Raw genomic sequence first — 21,702 nt, 5'->3', positions numbered from 1 at the left:
TCCTTTTTTCCAGGCCTCTTTATTTCCCTCCTCATCGCTTGTCTATTCACCCTGCCTCTTCTGGGCCTTCTTTCTCTCTTCCTGCCCTTCCCCCATTGCTCCTTCACTCTGGAGCTTTTTCTTCCTTCACCCTTTCTTTACCTTTTCTCATCTCATCTTCTTTTCACTTACCTCATCCTCCCTCTCTGTGCACTCTCCCTTCCCCCTCCCCTGCTTCGCCCTTCCTGCCGGGCTTCCATGGCCACTAGTATCCACCCAGCAGACCAAGCCTCTGGGCTCTGCTGCAAAGCTGCAGATGGGACCCGCACAGAGGCCTGGGAGGAATTTGGTTTTATTCTAAGCCCGCAGCTTGCCCTAGCTTTAAAGGCTGAATCCTCAGGAATCTGAGCTGCAGCCTCTGTTAGCATTGGGAGCTCAATAGCTATGGTGTAACCTGCCTATACAATGAGATATTGCTGGTGAATTAGGCAGGAAGCAGCCCCTTTCCAATGCCCCTTTGGCCAGCCAGCTCACCAGCTGCCTGGGCAGAAGGGGCTGGAGGCAGGGTGAGGGGGAAGGAATGTGTTCACCAGACAAACTCCTTTGGACTCGTTCATTTGTTTTTTTCCCGAGCCGAATTAATTACCCTTTTCCACGCGGGCGCCAGCTGGTGGGATTTTGAGTCAGGCTGAAATGGAGAGACAGATCTGCCAGTGCTTTGGGGACATTTTTCACAGCGTGTGCATGGGAATCGAGTGGTTAACTCTTTGGCAACCAGCTCACAGCCTCTCGGGGAGTGTCCCTCCACAGACAGGAATCAGGCCTGGGTGGTGGTGAGATGAAAGGGAGTAGTTCACGCTGCATAAGATCAGCCAGACTGGGTCAGTTCCAGGGTCCATCTAGCCCAGTGTCCTGTCTTCTAACAGTGGCCAATGCCGGGTGCATCAGAAAATGAACAGAACAGGGAATCAGGAGGTGACCCATCCCCTGTTGGCCACCCTGAGTTTATAGCAATTAGAACGTGAAGTAGGTTGAATCCCTGACTATTTTGGCTGAGAGCTAAAGATGCATCTTTCCCTTGGTAGCTTGGCCCTTTGCAGGATCTACTGGCAGTGAGTTCCACAGATGGGCTGTGCATTATGGGAAGAAGTAACATAGTATAACCCACACACCTATGTGTGGTTAACTCTCCCATGCAGTGGCACCTTGACCACTTCACAGAGAAGGAGCATCCTCTACAGCCTAACCTGGGCACCATCTGGTTTTTTGCTCTAACTACAGAGGCGCCTGTACTAAGCTTCAGGGGTCCCAGGTTCAAATCTACCAGTGGGCAATTAACTAGCACCCCTAGAGAGGGTCTGCCTGGGTTCTGGTTCGAATCAATAGACAGGGCATTTAGCTATAGCTGAGCAGGGCAGTGCCCCAAAGCTGTCCCATGGGCTGTGAATGCAAGGTGACTCAGGAGAACCTGGATTCCATTCCCAGCTTTGCTGGGTGGCCTTGGGTAATACCCTGTGCCTCAGTTTCCTCCTCTGTAAAATGAGGGGTAATGATCCTCAGCTCCTTTGAGACCTGCCAGTGAGATAAGCTAGGGCTCGCTCTTGTCTGGATTGTGCTATTGCTGCCCCATCTTTAGGGTGAAGGTGTTTTTTCCTGTGGTAAGCGTGGCAGAATTCCCACTGGTTTTGGCCTTTGTTCTCTGGGAAATCTGAGTAGCACTGCAGTGGTAAATGGAAGGAGGCAGCCTGCAAACCACACTGCTGCCAGATGCCCCACTTCAGCACTGGGCCGATTTCACAGAGCAGTGCTGGGTGACATCTGCAGAGAGAGAGAGGGGTAAAACCAAGGGCCTGCCCTGCAAAGGCCTTAAAAATCCCAAGGCACTTCTTAGCCAGGTCCACTTTCAATATGAACGAGGAAATCCTGCCTGCCTGCCTGCCTTTTCCTGTTGGCATCTTCACTTCCGGAACTAAACTGTGGTGCAGCCTTGCTGTACACCATTAAATGGCTGCCTTCCTTCACCAGAAGTGGCTGCACTTAAGTGTTGGGTGAGTGATCCCTGTGCAGTGTTGCTGTGTGGCTATTAAACAGCTGCTGTGTTCCGCCCCAGGGTAGGCTGCATTTCAATACAGGGGAGTAATTCCTGTAGAGTCTTGCTGTGCCTTTTAAGCAGCAGCCATGCTGAACCCCAGAACTGGCTGCATTTCAGTACTGGGTGAGTGTACTCTGTGCAGTATGGTTCAGCAGCTGTTAAGCAACCACCATGTTCCACCCCAGAGCTGGCTGCATTTCAGGAGAAAGAGCTTCTTGCAGCAGGGCTGTGGGCTATTAAGCAGCTGACCACAAGAGCTGGCTGTGGGTCAGTAGTGGTTGTGTGAGTCCGCAGCGTTGCTGTGTGGCTGTTAAAACAGCTGTCAGGTTCCGCCTCAGGGCAGTCTGCATTTCAGTGCTGAGTGCATCAGTCCCATGGAGAGTTGCTGTGCCTTTTAAACAGCTGCCATGTTGCACCCCAGAGCTGGCTGCATTTCATGATGTTCTCTCTCTCTCTCTCTGTCCAGGGAGGCGCTGTGCTTGTGCCATGTGCCGGTACACTGGCTTTGCCGCACGAGACCACTTGGCCCCGGACGCCACCTGGTGATGAGCGAGCCAGCCACCATGCCGCACGCAGAGGGGAACGCCCTGCTGAAGGCCGTGTGGCAAGGCAAATTTCGCCTCACCCGCCTGCTGCTGGAAGGCGGAGCCTACATCAACGAGGGCAACGCCCAGGGCGAGACGCCACTGATCGCTGCCTGCCTGGCCCACTACGATGACCCCACCAACAAGCCCCGCATGGTACGCTACCTACTGGAGAACGGCGCCGATCCTAATATTCCCGACAAGACAGGCAAGACAGCCCTGATGCACGCCTGCGCCGACCGGGCTGGGCCCTCGGTGGCGTCAGTCCTGCTGGAGCACGGGGCCGACCCCAGTGCCAGGGACTATGCCGGGGCATCGGCCCTGGTGTACGCCATCAACCGGGGCGACCGAGAGACCTTGCAGGTGCTGCTGGACGCCTGCAAGGCCAAGGGCAAGGAGGTGATTATCATCACCACCGACACATCCCCCTCGGGCACCAAGAAGACCAAGCAGTACTTAAACTCGCCCCCCTCCCCGGGGCTGGAGGAGAAGTCACCCGCCCTGTGCATGTCACCCTCTGACATTGACCTTAAGACCACCCAGTCGCCCGGGGCCAGCGAGAAGGAGGAGGAGAGGGACGTTTTCAACTTCACCATGGCTACCCGGCTGAGCTGCCCCCCACCGCCTCCTGCCAAGGGGCTGCAGGTCGATAGCTCCTTGGAGCAGCCACCACCAGCCTTGCCACCCAAGGGCCGGCCCAGGCAACTCAAGAGGCTCAACTCAGAGCCATGGGGGCTGGTGGCGCCTTCTGCCTTGGCTGCCTCCCACGTGGAGAAGGCCCGGACGCCGGAGGAGAGGCTCACAGCTGAGATGAATGGCTTGAGCATCACCCAGAGGCCCTTCTTGTCACGCAGACACAGCATTGAGGGCCAGGAGCCCTCCGGGTTCAAGCTGGCCACCCCCCCAGGTGCTGGGGAGGAGGCACCAGCACCGGAGGCACCCTGGGCCGAGAAGGTTTATTTCAGCCACCTCCACCAGCCTCTGTCGCGGCGCCACACGGCGCCCGAGGCCCAGGAGAGCGGGGTGGCTCCGGTGCCCAGCCTGCGGGGCGCAGCGCACCATAAGCTGACCCGCATGGAGCACTGTGAGTCGGATGCATACCTCTGCCCGGACTCCATCCCCGGCTCCCCCGATTCGGGCCGCATCTCCCTGGAGAGGAGGAAATACAATGCCTCTCCGCTGAGCCTGCCAGCCAGCTCCTCCCGGGAGTCCCTGGAGAGCATCCCCAGCGCCGTGTCCCCCATCACTGGGCGCCGCCGCTCCCCGGGGCTTCTGGAGAGGAGGGGATCGGGGACCCTGCTCCTGGATCACATTGCCCACACCCGGCCCGGCTTCCTGCCCCCACTCAACATCAACCCCCACCCTCCCATCCCTGACATCCGGGCCAACGGCCGGCCCCCCTCGCCTGTGCACCGGGGACTCATCCCTGTGGCCCCCAGCTCCCCCAAGGCGAAGAAGAAGTTGCTCCGGAGGCACTCGATGCAAACGGAACAGATCAAGCAGCTGGTCAATTTCCAGAACCTGTTAGCCCAGGGTGACCCAGCCAGTTAAAGGGATAGGAGCCCTCCCAAAGTAGAGGAGAAGAGTTGTCCTTGATTTATTCTCTCCCCATCCCATTCACCGCTCCTGGTGGGGGAGATGGAGACCCTCTGGTCCCATTTCTCCCGCCTCTGATGAGTGGCGAGCCCATTGTTTCTGGGTCGCTGTGTATCCCCCGCCCTGCTGTGTGTTTATCCGAGCAATAGGCCATGCCCAAAATCCAGGGAATTGGACCAGAACCGGAGCACTCTGGGGCTGGGGCCCAACTGGGCCATGTCACCACCGTGCGACCAACTTCTATATGGTACCGTGTCCTTTTGGTGGGGGCCCCGAGGCCACAGCGTGGCAGTGGAACTCCTCCAGGTTTTATTGCCCACGGCTGCACCACATGGCCACAGAGCACCCTGAGCCCTGTGAGAAACATGGCCTGCACTCGGGATGGACCAATGGCGGCATCTGGCATCTGCTCCCACCTCAGTTGGGAATCCAGAAGGGAGCTACGTGCATCTCAGTCCTCCGGGTCCTCCTGGGGCAGGCTGGAGAAGCCAAGGCTGAAGAAGGAACCGAAGGTGCAACTTGGATTCGAGACCAGGTGCGTGGCCATCAGGAGCCTCCCCTGATTTCTGGCAGGGGTTTGGGCCTGATCCTGGTTTGCAGTTGAAAGCAGCCCTGCTCAGTTTGCACAGGTCTGCAGCCTGAGATGATGGCAGTTGCAGAGGCAGATCCGCCCTGGTGGCCTTGCACCTACTTGCTGCTCTCTGCAATATCCTATTGATTAGTATGAACTCCATCGGGACTCCTGGGTTCGCTCTCTGCTTCCAGGGTTGGGCAGCATTGCCTGGTGGGTGAAGGAAAAGGAGACCTGAGGCAATTTTTCATAAAGGCCTAGTGATTTGGGACACCCAAACCAAAGCACCTGTTCTTCAGACTGTGCTGAGCACTCACCCACTGGAAATCAGGCCTCTATGAGCATCTCAGAGGGGAGCAATCAAAAACGGAGCCAATTTAGGCACGGGGGTCTGTCCCTGGCTCTGCAAGGGGGAGTGCTGTCTAATGGTCAGAGGACTTGGCTCTAAGGACTCTTGGGTTCTATGCCTGTCCCCACCACTGATTTGCTGAGTGATTTTGGACCAGTCTCCCCCTCCGTGCCTCAGTTCCCCCACCTGTCAAATGGGGGTTAATGAAACCGACCTGCGTCTGTAAAGTGCTTGGAGATCCCCGGATCGGAGGCGCTATAGCAATGCTATGTCCGATTTGTTATTTATTTTGCATTCGGTCTCTGGCAGAGCTGCATCTGTTGACTAAGCAATATGAGTGGTAATGCACAAGAAGTCACCACCAAATGGGGGTGGGAGGGTTGAACTAAACCTTCTAAGCACAGGGTGAAGAATTAAGCAAAGCGTCATGGAGGCAGAAGAGAAACCATTTCAGGGGAGGGAGAGGACTGAGTCAGTGTGAATAGGCATTGGTCCTTTCCAAAGCTAGATGTCTGATGCCAACCCTTAGTGTAAACCTGGCATACCAGCATGGGCTACCCAGCTTATCCAGCAGGGGGTGCTCAGCTTTGTGGACCCTGCGGAACAGCCCTGTATTATCTGTGCCAGAGACATGCCCTAGCTCAGCTGCAGTGGTGCAAACAAACCCCATTGCAGATAAGGCCTTAAGCCCCGGTCCTCCCAGGTGTTTAGGTGCCCGACTCCCAATGGGAAGATCTGGCCCTCTACGTACCAGGGTAGGAAGCTGCAGAATGCTCAGGTTTCCCTGCACATTCCTGAGCGATGCTGCGAAGTCTGAGTTAACTAAGGGAGTTTGCATTTGCACAGGTGTCCCAATAAGCACAAGGAGACTACATTCAAGGCTCTGTCTAATGCTCTGCTCTGCAGACCTCATGGTCCCCCAGCTGTTGGCAGAAATGTGCTTCTAGCCCTTGTGGCAATCAAGCCAGCCTTCCCGGATTGGCACGTATGTGATCCAATGTGGCCTGAGCAAGTCTTTACACAACCTACAAAGAGCACACTTAGCAAGGGAACATATCCCAGGTGGATGTTGACTCTGAAACCTACTGATGACCAAACAGACAACACCATTGTTATCTAGTTCACAGCTGATTTTAGCAGAAATGCTGTAATTTGCATCTCTCACAATTCTAAATTTAAGCCCCAGATATCAGAAGTTCCCAACTGCCCCTACTTCAGCTGCTACCATGCTCCCATCCCCCACACACCCCCTTTCCCAATTGTGCCTAGTAAGCACTTATACCTTTCCTGATACAAAATTCTGCAGCACGCTGAAAATGAAAGGCCACGTTCTTGGCTTCTGTAAACCATTGTCTCTCTTGACTGACATCAGCTGAGAATTTGGGTTTACAATTATAAGGGCGGTGTCTGATTAAATCAGCCAGCAGAGTAGCTAGCATGCTTTATCCCATGCTGTTTGCATTAGCTGACATACGTAATTTAGAAGAAGCCGTATTATTTCAGTGTATCTGTCGATGTGCTGGGGATCCTTTTGTTACAGGATTTAGGGCTCATTTGCTGCAGATACGTAGATCCGTCCTCAGCAAGGACAAATGGCCTCTCTGCATGTGTATGTCAGAGAATGTACAGCATGCAAGTTCAGTTTCAGGTCTGCAACTGGGACAGTTATGGGAGTTGGATCTGGGGGTTCTAGTGGGCAGGTTGGATGGATAGAGCTCGGCTGTGAAATCTGGAATCAAATTCACGTTGAGTTTCCAAATGGCATCAAAACTGTTTTGGGCCCATCTGTCTGCAGTATATGTAGCGTGGATATAAGCTGCCAGTGAGTGCCCTGCCCCAGCCTCAGCTGAAGAATGGAGATAGGCAGGACATCTCCCACAAACCGATTTTCCATCAGAAAGCACCAATTTGTCAAACCCGCAACATCCAGCAGAAAACTGTCGATTTAACTGACTTTTTCTTTGAAAAACATGGAAACGAAAGCATGAGGGAAATGACGCCCTGGCTGCGTTTCCATTTTCCAGCTGAAAATGACTTTCCTTTTAGAAGTGCCACTTCATTTGTGGGTTTCACGTTGAAAAGGTCAACGTGCAAATGAAATGCTTCAAATTTGCCAAAACAAAATCACAACCACAAAGATTTGGGGAGTTGCGGCGGGGAGGGCTTTGGGTTTGGGGGAAAAAAAGGGAAAAAAGTTTGAGATTTCAGGAGTTGGTCCCACAAGAGAAAAAAAAAAGGGTGGGAAATCTCCATCACTATAATCAACCAGATGTCGCCTTTAGCGCACACTGTAGCTGCGCCTGCTTTGGACTCTGCAAGTCCTGGTTCTCAACCCTTGACATGGGCCAAAATGGCAGCTGTCACACAGGTAATGCACATGCTTTTCTAGCAGGCCTGAACAGAGCCACTGATGAATCAATAACCAAACACACCTTATGAACCCTTCAGCAAGTAAGGATCCTTAAACAAGCCTGCCCCATGGTCCCCTAGCCATTGTCACACCCCTCTCCACGTGCCTGGAGTGGTGCAAGCACATTGCTGCCCCCTGCTGGCCAAATGCACAAACCGTTGGGTGGTAGTTTTTTAGCTAGCTGCTGTCTTATAGCTTTTACTTAGTAAGTTCTAGCTCAGTCATACTCAGACCACAGAAGCAGTGTCCCCTGTAAGCTGAGGGCTTGGGTGGCCACTCAGGAGACTTTCAGGCACCGCCCAGCTGATTAGCAGAATGCCCACAGGCAGCAACCTGCGTTTCTATGGGTGGTGCACATCCCCAAATGCCTCAGTGCACATAACATTTATTCCGCTCCTGGATGGAAAAAAATAGCACGAACCCTGCTTAGGAGCCAGATGAGTGACTAATATTACCCAGCACAGCCACAGTAGTGAGAAATCATTGTTCCATTGACTATATACATACCTTTTATTTGCACAGCAAAACGACCCATCAAGTATTATTTTATTTTAACTACTATTTAACTACAATTATTTATTTTGACTACAACCAGTTAATAGCATAGTAAAAACATCCTGACCGGTTAATAATGAAATCATGCCGAAGCTGCAGGGGACATATTAAAGACTCGATTGCAGCTTGCAGATCTCTGAGTACTGCTGGTGTATGTGAACAAAAAATGCGCACAAAAGGAATGGGTTTCTCTGTGTGTGTGTGTGTGTGTGTGTGTGTGTGTGTGTGCGTGCGCAAGAGAGAGAGAGAGAGAGAGACTGAGGGAGAGGTAGCTGGGGAGAGAAAGAGAGAGAATGTTATTCCTCCAATCTCCTGCCCCAGAGTGTATTAAAGGCAACTGCAGGGAATGGTTTGCTTTAAATCAGTTGTACATAACAAAGCAGAAATGGGTCCCAACTTGGCCTGTTTCTTAGCTCATTTCCCCAGACTGTAGCAGTCTGGTGGAAACCATGTGGCTTTTCCCTATGGACTTCACTAAATCAATACCCAGCAAACCAGGGGATGTTTGACTAAAACAACATCCGGGGTGGCTTTATCGCTGTATGTATTAGCCAGAGGGGACCATTCCTGACCATCAGATGGCATCTGAACTAGTGTGGCCAGCCAAGAGTTCTCTGCACGTTGCCACACAATCAGATCAGTTTCAGCCCATTCCCTGCTGTGTCTCTGGCCTGTGTCCTACCTCACAATCTAGGCTCTAGCGTAGAGGTTCTCAATCCCTTCCCCACTACACCCTTCCCTCGTGGGAGCATGAGCTTGGTTCTGCAGCTGCCCAGCTGCTATGGTGATGGGGAGTCATAGACCCAACGAGCTAGGATCTGCACATAGCGGTGTGGGAAGGATGGGAAAGTCCTGGTTGTGTTTGCAGTGACCAGGTCCTCACAGGCCACAGGCCGGGTGTGTAACTCAGTTCACTAGACCTCCTGATTCCCAGGTGTGCATACAAGAGCCCTATCCCAGCTCCATTCAGGGAGTCTCCCTCCACCTTCATGTCCTCCTGGGGCTTCTGCTCCCCTTTGCCTATCCATCGCAGAGGGCCGGGAGTCAGGACTCCTGAAGTCCATTTCCAATCCAAGGAAGAAGTGTTGTCTAGTGGTTAGAGCAGGCAATGTGGAGGTAGGACTCTTTGTTTTTCAGCTCAGTGGCGAGAGCAGGAGCCATGAAAGCCTTGTTAAATCCCTAGTGTAATCCCCCTTGTGGCACAAGTGAGGAGGGAAGCTGCAGCATGAGTGATGTTGCTGAACGCAAGCTCAGCTCTGCAGCTGCCCAGACACCACGGTGAGGGAAGGCACAGATGTACAGAGCTAGCCAAAGAATCCAATCAGGCAGCCCAGGCCTAGCTTCGAGCACCGCTGGGGTGGGCACCTCACTCATTCCCTCCAAGCGCTGGGGACTGCCAGAGAAATTGACCAGGCTGAGAATCCATTCCCCAGTGGCTGCTTTCAGGGGCCATAGCAGCCCCAGACAGGCAATTGCTGTCTGGAGACAGACCACTGCCTATGTACACAGTCTCTCTCCTCTTTATTGCTGAGCCAAAAGATTCAGATCCAAGCAGCCTTGGACTCAGTGTCTCCAAACAAATGCATCACTCCACTGTGAAAATTCCAGACATTCCTGGGTAGGCACCTAATTCCCAGTCACCTAAGTGACTTGGAAAGCCCCCTCTCCCAGGATACATGGGGTTATTATCTCCGCAGACCCATGCTCCACGCCACACCGGAGCTCCTGGTAGAACACACAACGGACAATAGGAAATAATGCAGCATCTGGTGCCTCAGCGGATTCAAATGATTTTCCATTTCATCCTGCCGGAGCACAAACCTATTTGCACACTGATGAGGACTGACATGCTGCCAGGTCTGGGGAGGAGCATGGCAGCAACACTGCACAGACGTTTAGGGTAGGAAGCAAAGGGGAAGTCAGTGACCAATGGAGGGAATACAGGTGACAAGCTCCAGCGGCTAGCTCATGAGTACCAGCCCTTGTGCAGCTGTGCATTTCGGGGCTGAGGGAAGCAACTCCTCTGTACAGAACTTGCATAGGAGCTTCAGGGGCCTTGTGGTCTGGGAGCCCTTAGGAAAAACCACTTCCTCCATGTCACTGGTAATGCACGTGGCATGCACGAGCATGGGGCAGCTCTTGGGTCCACCTCCCCATCCCAAGAGGGAATGCTGTCTAATGGTTAGAGCACAGGATACAAAAGTTGTCATCCCAAAGCCACAAGGGGAATGTTATCTAGTAGTTAGAATAGGGGACTGGGTATCAAAAGGCCTGGTTCGGCTGCTGGCTCAGCTTACAAGAGCTGTGCTCTGTGCCTCAGTTTCCCCACCTGCACCATCAGGCTAGTGACCCTTACCCAGCTGCAGGAGTCAGAAGTTAAGGCATGACCACCTACCAGCTGTGCGCTAGAACACAAGACCCTCCCCAGTTTAGTTAGCGAGGGGATGAAGGGGTAAACACCCTGAGCTGAAGCATGTTGTGCTTATTAGTGGTCACCATCCCCTCCCCGCCTCCCCCAAAAGGTGGTGAGACTTGCATTGACAAGGCCACTTGCTTTTTCTGCCTTGGGCAGCGTCCGATCCCTCCCTCCCCAGCCCACACCCTTGCTGTGGAGCTCTACCTTTCTGCTGGCAAGGTGCTCCTGTCCCTACCAGAGGGTGGCCAGTGGGAAGAGTGTCAGAACAGAGAAGAACTCAGTTGGGGTAAATAATTCCAGCCTGCCCCTGCTGCTCTCCCAACTGGGTGTATCGAGGATCTCCTGGTCTTTACGTAGGTTTGAATGAAAGTCATGTTAGTTCAGTCTGGCTCTCGTCTGCATCTTCATGCATATGGAATAGTGACAGGCAGATAGCCGTGTTAGTCTGTATTCTATCAGAACAAAAAAGCAGTCATGTAGCGCTTTGAAGACTAACAGAATAATTTCTTAGGTGATGAGTTTTCCTGGTGGGTCTCACCCATGAAAGTTCATCACCTAATAAATTATTCTGTTAGTCTTGAAAGTGCTACATGACTGCTTTTTTGTTCATGCATATGGGTTTCTTCTGCCATCCGGTGGCCTGGTACTGGAACAGAAAGTCTTTGATTTCAGCTCCAGGCATCGTAGTGCACTGGCTGCATAGGATCAGCCATACCAGAAAATGTCACTGGTCCACCAGTGTCCTCCTCCATCCTCCTGATGTCAGATAAGATGATTGGTCCATCTATTCCTGTATCCCTCCTACCACTGCACCAAATCAAGCCCAGCCAAGCCTTAGACCTCCATCTCCTCCCTGTGCTGGCTCAGCCAACCAGTCCATCTAGTCCTGTATCCTCTTTCTTGCTGAGCTGGTTCAGAGCACTGCTCTCTCAATTCAAGCATCTCCCTGCCTGCCACACCAGAGTCCCATCACTGGTGCATCCAGGCCTGAGTCCCTGCCTCCGGCAGTGGCCAACAGCCAGTGTGTCAGAGGCAGGTTTAAATTGCCCTTGGCCTATTGTATGTAGCTGTAGGCATGGAGATAAGAAGTAGATCCTGCCTAACCCAGGCAAGTGTCCAACTTAGGCCCTAGCACAGCCAGACATGGGATGCCTGTGTACTACGCCTCCAAACATCTGCATTAGGGGAGAGCACAGTGTGTGCATCTCTTCTGCAACATGCTGCAGCAACCCAGGGCGAGTCTTCCTAGCAGAACTCTAGGCAACATAAAGGTGCAGTGCCTCAAAAAACAAACTCCCCAGCCACCCAGCTCCAGCCCGCCCTGAAAAGTCTCTGCTCTTGGCAGACGACCTGCAATATGAGATATAGATGGAGCAGTGCCTCCTTTGCCTCATCCAGGCCTGAGAAGCTGCTCCTTAATGCACAACACACTTTGGCATGGTGCCGTCACCTCCTGTCCTCCCACCCGCATCCTGTGTCCTGATTACTGAGCCAGTCTCTTTGTCCTGCTTCTCCCACACTAGCAAGTGGCCGAGGAGCGTGCTTTCCTGTCTGGTCTTGGCTCACGCCGCTCATGTGGAGCATGAAGAAGAGGGAAAGGCTAGAGATGGGAAATCCAGGGTTAGCTGTCTCCCTTCCCCTGTTCAGCCTCATTGGCTCTGCTAGGCAGCGGCTGTCTGTCTCGGCATTGGTTGGGAGCTCCGGGATGCTACAGGATTTGGGGTGCTCTCATCTGTTCAGGGGTCACAAACTCACAACCCACAGGCCTTCTATGGTCTAGTCAGCTCCCCACCAAGGCCCCATGGGCCCCTGTGGCCCTGGCAGCAGTGTCTGCACCCTGCTCCCAAACCCAGTCCCTGCAGCTCCTGCTCCCTGCCTACTCCTGTCCATGCTCCTCCCTCTCCCCCGCCCAAATGCACCCCTTCTCTCAAGCCCCCTGCCCTGAAGGACATGGCCTCAGGGATTACCAGGTGGGCCCAACCCCTGCTGCTGGCCCCAGCCTGCCCTGGGCCCTGTGGGCAACCCTGAGTGTGGGGGACCATCCCATTCATAGGATGGTTGGGGCAGCTGACACAGGGGCCCCCCCAAAGCATGGGGCCTGTGCAACTGCCCCAAACTGTCCTATGGCCGAGACCGGCTCCACTCACACCTCCCCCAGGGCTAAAGAGCTGTGCTAATGGAAGTGCAGAGCTAGCAGCTGGAACCAGCTCTAGCCCTGCTGCACTATCACCCCCAGGGTGGTTAGTTACCCAGAGGTGGCAGGTGAGGCTGGGGTTCACATAGAGGGGGACACATGGAGACCCCTAGCTCCACCCCCGGGGCTCTGTCAGGGGATGTGTCCCTTGGCCAGTGAGGAAGATTTGAGGACTGGCACTGTCCCTAAAGTAAGTTGAGTCTGAGACCCCTGCTTTAGGTCCAGCCCCAACCCTCTGGTGTGGAGCTAGGCCTGGTCTACACGTAAACGGAGATCACAGGGGCCACCTGAAACATGTGCCAGCCTGAGTGCCGGGGCTAGACTGAGGCACAAACCTCAGGCTGGGATCATCTGACATTACTAAACCCCAAGCACTGGTTCCTGCGTGGGAAGTTACCACTAGGGTGACCATCCATCCCTTCTTTGGCATCACTACTTATTTTTTAAAAGAGACGAATTGTCCCGTATTTGGGCCCTCCCCGCTGACCTTTTCCACCAGCAGCTGCACAGGGGGAGTCACTTCCCCGAGCCACAGGGGACCCTGGGTGGCTGCCGCATCCCTGCCACTTCCCTGGGGCAGGCCAATGGCTGCTGCTTCCCCGGGGCTCCTGGGGTGGGCCAGTGGCTGCTGCCTCCTTTCCAGATCCCTGGGGCTTGGTAGAGCAGGGAGGAGCCACCCCTCCCTGCCATATCTCCTGGTCCTATATTTGGGACAGGGAGATATGGTTGCCCTACTCATCACCTGCCCCATAGACTCCCCCCACTGCCCGTCACCTGCCCCAGCCCTTCTGCAGTGCCCCTCACTCCAGCCCCGCCCAGACTATGTGGGCGGCAGCTGACATCACAAGGGGGGGCGTGGGCGGTTACAGAGTCTGGATTGGACCAGGAGAATCACGTGCCCCACAAAAAGGCCAGGCCAGGCCCACTTCCTCAGATTCACCTTACCTGTGCAATCTCATTACTTACTGAACTGGTTAGTCTTTTAGGTGCTACAGGACTGCTTGTTATTTCTGCCACTGCAGACTAACAGGTTGATCCCTCTGAGGCTATTTCTCCTCACCTGTGTCTAGTTCAGGCATGTGCCAATCCTAGGTTTTGATTCATGGTGTGGGGTCTGGGATGGCGGCTGGGTGCAGAAGGGAGCCTGGGATAGGGGAGTGAGGTCCAAGGGAGGGTGTGGTCTGTGAGATGGAGTTTGGGGGAAGAAAGGGATTTATGATCTGGGACCGAGTATTGGCACAGCTGCCGGCGGGAGTCACTTCCCCAAGCCTCAGAGAAGTGGGGAATGTGGGCAGCTGCACATCCCGACCACTTTCCTGGGGCAGGCTGGTGGCTGCTGCTTCCCCAGTGCTCTTGGGGAGGGCTGGTGGCTCCTGCCTCCTTCTTGGCTCCTCAGGGCTTGGTGGAGTCCAGAGGAGCTGCCTGTCCCCCTGTATCCCAGACAGGGATATATGGTTGCCCTAGTTATTAGGAAGCCCTGGTGCCCTATCTGGATTCCAGCTTGAATAATTGCATTCAGCTTCCCAAAACCTCTCCTGCTGTTTCACCCACAGGCGGGGTTCATCCTCATTTTCTGCCCTACATTCACACCTTGTGCATGTTGTTAAGCAGCTGATGTGTTCCACCCCAGAGGCAGCTGTATTTCAGCACTGGGTGCATGATCCCTGGGCAGTGTTGTTGGACAGCAGTTAAGCAAGCTGCAGCGTGCCACCCCAGAGGTGGCTGCATTTCAGCGTCTGCAAAGCCCATTGACTGGGTAACACTGCACAAATGGCAGTATCAGTTGGTATTGGCCATTTGGGGCTCCAATAGGAAGCCCTGACTGGCTCGTTGCATTAACAGGAAAGGCTCTGGATGGGAACGGGGAGACAAACACACCCATGTATCATGACTGAAATCCTCCTTCCTCACCCCTCCTATCACTGCCTGTCCATAAATCCCTGAGCTGCCGTCTCCAGCATCAGCCCTCTGCCTGAGTCACAATGCCACCTCCTGGCTCTGACGGAGGTTTCTGCATCCTGCAGACCAGGCCTGGTTTCAGTATAGTCCTATTGTTTGCGTCTCTAATTCTCCCCCTCCACGGTGCACCCACCGGCCCTCCTCTGTGAGCAACTCCACCAGACGTGGCCACAAACAACAGCTGGGCAGCTGCAGAAAGGACATTACTGGCTAGTGCATTTGGCCACAGAAGCCTCTTAAACGTGAAATAATTTTGCAGAACCCCTAATAACAGTTTTATATGTGGCTTAACCCCTGCTCAGCCCAACCCCCACATCCCCAGGCTTAACCCCCCTTCAGCTCAACCCCCACATCCCCAGGCTTAACCCCCCTTCAGCTCAACCCCCACATCCCCAGGCTTAACCCCCTCAGCCCAACCCCCACATTCTCAGGCTTAACCCCCCCTCAACCCAACCCCCATATCCCCAGGCCTAACCCTCCCCCAGCCCAACCCCCACGTTCCCAGGCTTAACCCCCCTCAGCCCCAAACCAGCCCCCAGGACTAACCCAGCCACCCTAAGAGGCCTGCAGCCTAACCCGCCTGAACAAACTCCGCCCATTAGCTCCTCCCATTACCTCACCCAACATGGCAGACGAACTGACCTCAGACACCGCTGCTCCTCCAACTCTAGTCCTGAGGGCCCGATTTCATTGGCCGCCCTATGGCAACGCGAGAGGCCAGCCGCAGCCAATGAACGGCGAGGATGCAGGAACACAGGCCCCGTCTGGCTCCCCTTGCCCCGCCCCCTTGCGCGCATGGGCTACTCCACGAGCGAGGGGCTCTGCAGATCCCTGCCCTGCCGCCGCTGAAGGAACAGATCGAAATTCCGTTGGTTTAATGGCCGGATCCCTCCCGCCGTCTTGCCGGCCGCTAAACCAAGTCAATTTATTTCCACTGCTCCAGCGGTGGCAGGGCAGGGAGCCACAGAGGAGTCAGCAGTGGCACCGTCCGGAGCCGCATGCAGCTCCGGAGCTGCAGGTTGCCGGCCCCTGACGGTGGAACCCTTATTTTCACTGTGCAGAATCCCGGGGGTCCTTTCGTAGAACGCCACTTGGGAAACACTGAGCTAACGTGTTCCCTTGGGGCTCAGGGGGCTCAGAGCGTTCCCATGGTGTCTGATGCCCGGATGCTGGCTCTGCCCTGCTCTAAGCTGGCTGGGGCCGGGGTGGGGGAGAAATCCACTCACAGGCCTATGCCATCACACAAAAATCCGTCGTGATGACAGAGATTGGCGTGTCCCCACATTGGGGGCGGCTGCTTGGATCCAGGGGTTCAGTTCTGCCTGGTCTGGAGATTGGGGGTGGGCTGCTGGGCTAGCCCCCACTTATTTGGGGCAGGTTTTCAATAATGAACCATGGAAGGTCAATATATCAACGTTAGCACTTTCCTGTAGTGTGGGAAGGTGGGCAAATTTCACCCCCTTTTTGCAGGGACGAAGACCTAAGTCATAGTCCCGTCCCCCCTCCCCCCAGCCACCAAGCCTAGAGTCCTGAGTCCCAGTGATCCCCTGGGGCAGGAGCTATGAGCCCCTCTACCCCACAAGCCCTGACCATCTTCCCCCACCAGCAACAGTAGCCCCTGGTCAGCTGTGGGGGATGCTGAGTCCAGGGGCCCACAAGCTGTAAATCTGGCCCTGCTGCCAGTGGTGGATTCAGCATTCCCAGGGGATGGCTGCTCCGGCCCAGGTGACTGGCAAACCCATATGCCTCGCAGTCCCAAGCAGGCCTGGATGCCACTCCTGAGCTCCTGGCCAGCCTCCAGCTCTGCCAATGCCACTCACCCTGCTACCTGCCACCTCATCTGCTGCTTCACAGCCCTCAGCTCCCCAGGCAGAGCTTTGCCCAATCCCTTCTCTCCTGGCCAAGATTCCCCCGCCACCCTCCCAGCCCAGCTCAGGGAGTCCCCTACACAGCACTGCTCGTTCCCCCTTTTTAAGTCAGGCCCCCACTTTTCGTCCCTGCAATTAGTGGAGGGAGGGGGGCAAGCTGTCTAATGGAATCCAAATCAATGGAAATTTCCGTTATGGTCATATAAAAAAACAAAAAAACCCAACCTTTCAGCATGTGTAAGGAAATAAGTGTGTAGAATATAAAATCTTTATTGATCTGTATATAAATGTGAATATGCAGCCATAAAACCAGTCACCTGTTTCAACACTTCTAATGAGATGGATGAGCCTGAGACCCAGCAGCCAATCATACTGGGCCCTGCCCCTTAGGAAATGTCATGCCACCCCAAGGGGACCTGCCCCCCACTTTGCACTCCCCTGCACTAGAAGTTAGTTCATGCCCTAGATCATGGGTGTCCAACCTTTTGGCTTGCCTGGGCCGCATTGAGTGAAGAGGAATTGTCTTGGACCGCATATAAAATATATAATATAGTTAATGTATATAAATCACATAGTAATAATGTTAAAAGTTTACGATCTTGTGGGGCCGCATTACTTGCTGTCCAGGGCCACACGCGGCCCGTGAGCCGTGGGTTGGACACGCCTGCCCTAGATGGATCCAAAGCCTTGCCAAACTCCTTCTCATTTATAAGTCACTATCTGAGGGATGGTTGCCCTGTAACTATCCACCTGGCTGCTTCTTGCATCAGGCTCTGACACAGTGGGTCAAACTGGGAATTCTTATTAGCGTGACTGGTGGTGGAGTACTCCCTTGAGCTCCAAACTCCTGGAGCCATGAAGTATGTCCAAACTGCACAGAGCCCAGCCAGCCTGTCAGTAAAAACACCCTAAGCTCCACTTCTGAGCGTATCAGAGGGGTAGCCGTGTTAGTCTGTATCCACAAAAATAACGAAAGCTTATGCTCCAAAAAATCAGTTAGGCTATACGGGGCCACAGGACTTCACGTCGGCTTTCCAGAGTGGGGCCGGACCCTGAAGCTTCCATCCATCTGGCTCTGCCTCGACTGAGCCAGCTCCTGCTGCTCGGATGGCCTCTCCCAGGAATAACACCTTCTGCCTCGTGCAGCTGGGTGCGTGACGCGTCACCAGCTGGGGAACGGTGCACCTTTAAATAGCAGGGAGAGGTGAAGGTGGAGGAGGGGCGGGATAAGGCAGCCACAGAAGGCAGCAGAAGGCAATCCGGCACTGCAGTGACCTCCAGGAGCACGAGGAGTGCGTCTGGAGGGCTGGGAAATTAGCCACCGGAGCATCGCGGGACCCGGGGACCCGCGATCCAGCCTTGCTGTGGAGGGCTGTGCCACGGAGCCAGGGTGCAGCGCTGGGAGGAAGCCAAGGAGCGCAGGAAAGCTCTTTCTGCAGCAGCCGTGCTGGGTTGCAGAGCCGGCGAACACCCAGGGATGGTAAGGGAAGATCCAACCGCGCAGGACGGAGGGAGTGGGGGAATGAAGGAGGCACCGCCAGGCAGTGTTCTCCCAGCCGGGGGAAACAGGAGCAGGTGTTTGGGCGCCGGAGGCGGGAGCGGTTAGAGACAAGCAGCACGTTGGATTGGAAAGGTCGATTTCTAAGGAGGGATTCCAAGATGCAGAGAGTGAGAGAGTGTCAGGGTGGAGGGAGCTGGGAGTGGAAGCAGGGCCGTGTGGGGAGAACTAGGGATACTGGGGTGAAACTGAGGGTCAGATCTCCTAGGCTGAGGCCTGGTGTCCCCATCAGAGCCCCCAACATGCTGGTACTTTCCCAACTGGACCAGGACTTGGCCATGGGGACTGAGCCCCTTGGGCTCACCCTGCGTCTTCATTTACACCCAGTGAAATGCCGCCAGGCCAGGCCAGGCCAGGGCCGACTCCCCCAGTCAGGCTGTTGTGAGGAGCTGCGCAGAAACTCGTCCCTTGGGAAACGGCCGTGATGGCAGCTGAGAGCTGACCAGCTCGGGGACTGTGGGTTAGTGTGGGACGGGGCGGGGAGGTGCAGGGACGCCTCTGGGGCTGGGGGGCAGAGACCTTTCCAGCCAAGACCCCCTTGTTCTCTGTGCTGACCCAGCCCGTCATTCCTGGGGGCAGGAGACGGGACGGGGTTAAACGATTCCTAGAAGTAGCAATTCCAAGGCCAGATGGGCCTATGAAGATCCCCTAATCTGACCCCTCCCCTGCCCTGTCTAGAACAGATGGGCACAGCAGGGGAGGGGGCAGGGTTGTGATGGGGGGGGCGTGGCTGAGTTTGGCTTAGCCTTGCTGTGCCTGAGCGGGGTCCTCCAGCAGGTGAGACTCGCAGGGCCAGATGTGAACGGTGCGGGGAGAGGCTGGGGGGCAGTGAAGCTGCTGGAGGGGAAGGGGTTAAATGGCCCATCTCCCTCTGCAGCTCGCTGGCCACCTTGCCGCTTAATAACTCCCTTTCTTTGCAGCTGGCACCTGCTGCCCCAGCAGAGGAGGGAACTGAGGGCACATCCTCACCTCCAGCTGCCTGCTGCCCTTATTCCCAGTGCCAGAAGTGAGGAATCGGGCTCCCCTCCACACCAAAGGGGCTGTGACTCAGGAGAGAGTGGGGCAGGGGGACCTACTCCCTCCTAGGGCTACGCAGAGAACCCAGGAGTCCTGATGCCCAGTCCCCCTTGTTCTAATCCTCAGCTCTCCTTCCCCTTCCCCTTCCCCTTCCCCTCTGGCTTGGATGAGAAGCTCCCAGAGGTGCAGTGCCCAGGGCCCCCCACTCTGGAACGCATCGGGAGGTTCATGGCAAGGCAGAGGCTGGAGGAGACCTTTGTCCGGTGCTGAGGGCGTCGAGCTTTGCCAGCTGTCGTGTTCTCCTCCCCAGCCGAAGGAGTCAAAAAATGCACCATGTTATTAGAAAAATAAAACCAGCCCCAAACACCCTGCAGAGTTCAAATACTCAACAGCTCTGTTGGGCTCTGCTGCTCAGGCCAACGCCAAGAACCAAAGGAAGTTGCAGACAATTTTGCGATTGGTTTGAAGCCCATGCTTGCTCTTATTTGTATTGGACTGGCTCCTACAGCCCTCAAACCAAGGCGTGAGGTGCTGTACATACACAGCATGTGAGGCAGCACCTGTCCGCGAGAGCTTGCTGGCTATAGAGATAGAGAAACTGAGGCACCAAGGGGGGAAGTGATTTACCCAAGGTCAGTAGAAATTTCAGGCCTAGAGGCCAACTCTAGTGTCACAATGCAGCTGTTTGCACTAGTGCAAGGTGAGGGTAAAAATGCTGCTGTCCCCACCACGCCAGGAACTGCATTTCCAGCCTGTTGGACATGTGTGTAAAACACTGCAGGAGGTGCAGGGCCATGGCAAAGCAAGCCCTTGCTCCCTAACTATGGAACTGGGACCGTCTGTTCCTCCTGGCCCCTTCTGCAGGTAGGGCACCACGCAGCAGCCGACTATGCCCAATTACCACACCTCTGCCATGACAGGTAAGTTCAGAGCAGGACAACGGCAGAGCAGGCCCAGGGCTAGGATGGTAAAGGGGTTAGCTACAGTTGGCTGAGGGACAGGCACATGGGCTCTCTACAGTCTGAGCACTTTTGCTACATAGCCTGAGAATTCCTGTGGCCTCAAGGATTATCGGAGGGCCTGGCACAGCAGAGGTGACTTATGGGAGGAGGGGATTGTGGGACGGGGAACAGATACACACATCCCTGGCTGCAGGGACTCCCGGACCTGATTGTGAAAATGCTCAGGCTGTAGATGGCCGCTGGGCCGTGAGTATCAGACACCTCCAGCAGGGGCTAAACTGAAATAAGCGACTGTTGGTTTGAAATAACGGCAGCCAGGCTGAGGCCTGTGCCAATTTGACTCAGGTTTCAGGAACAACCTTAGTCAAACCGGTGCAGTCAGGCAGACCCAGTCTGTCTGCGTGCCTGCAAGGTACAAGCTGAGGAGGTGGGTGGGGACTGGTTCACCCTGTGGGGCCGTGTACCTAGCAGATAGGACACCAGACTGGGGAGACGGGGCTTTATTCCCAGCTGTGCCACTGGCCTGGTGGGCAACCTTAGGCAAGTCATTTCACTGCCCCGTGCCTCAGTTTCCTCAATGTGCAAAAGGGGGGTAATAATCCTGACCTCCTTTGTCAAGTGCTTTGAGATCCAGAAAGACCAAGAAAGAGCTTGGGGCTGTTACTATGATCCCCACCCACTCGCTTCCTTTGCACAGTTTCCAGGCCCCACAACTGCAGCTGTGACCACAGGCTCCTGTTGGCCATTTGAGATCCATCCGAGATGCCCTCACACTGTAGCTGCAGCATTTTAACAGTAGGAGGCGGAGCTGACCTCAGCAGGGCTGGAGAGCAAAGTGCTCTTCTCAGGTACCTGCCCCCAGCTGTTTCACTGCACCAGTTTGATGGTGATACATTTAAGGGAGGTTACTGGCAGAGAAAACAGGGGAGGTGAAATGCCAAGCAGTCTATCACCCCCCTCTGCACACAGCAACCCAGGCTGGAGCCCCACCATGGGCAGGGTTTTGGTGGTCACATAGTTCCCTAGGAGGATGGGAGCTGCCCAGCTAGATTTTCCAGGCTGGGGGCATCGTGGCATCAGAAACACACTCCATTCCCTCCCTCACATCAGCTCTGCCCCAGTATCCCCCATCCCCTGACGCATGCCCTAGGTGCTGGCTCTAACTCTCAGGGGATTCCACAGGGACGCCCCCCCCCGACGATATCACAGTCTCCGTGCCATGGCCCTGGCGGGCAGCTGCATTCCCTTGTCCGAGCTGCTGGCAACAGCTCCCGCCGCCTACCTCTTATCACTGACTCCAAGTTATTCTTCCCTGCCAACATTTAATAAATCAGCTGCCAGCAAATCCTCCCAGCCACTGAGCTAAAAATAAAGTGACGGGGACAAGTCAGGGTGAGTAGCTGGAGCAGGTGAACAGGGATGGGCGTGGAATCAGGCTGGCATGCACAGACCCTGTACCGGGATCTGGCTTGGGATCTGCCGGGACAGGCAGTCCCTGTGGGCTCTGATCCACCCTGCTGCAGCTCTCCCGGCTCTGGGGGAGGCAGGCTGTGAGCCCCCTGAACCAGCCGTGCCTGATGCCACTGTGCGCA

At 55.0% G+C, this 21,702-nt stretch overlaps 1 protein-coding gene across 1 annotated transcript; it reads left to right on the top strand.

Annotated features, from left to right (window-relative positions):
• The first annotated feature begins 2,616 nt into the window (after positions 1–2,616).
• On the top strand, positions 2,617–4,206 carry ANKRD34A (ankyrin repeat domain 34A). Its single transcript, XM_074981231.1, has one exon. It carries the CDS (start codon positions 2,617–2,619, stop codon positions 4,204–4,206), a length of 1,590 nt encoding a protein of 529 aa, XP_074837332.1.
• Positions 4,207–21,702: the final 17,496 nt, after the last annotated feature.

This window comes from Carettochelys insculpta, chromosome 30 (genome assembly GCF_033958435.1).
Source record: "Carettochelys insculpta isolate YL-2023 chromosome 30, ASM3395843v1, whole genome shotgun sequence".
NCBI classification, from domain to species: Eukaryota; Metazoa; Chordata; order Testudines; family Carettochelyidae; genus Carettochelys; species Carettochelys insculpta.
This window is presented reverse-complemented; position numbering and strand designations above follow the sequence as displayed.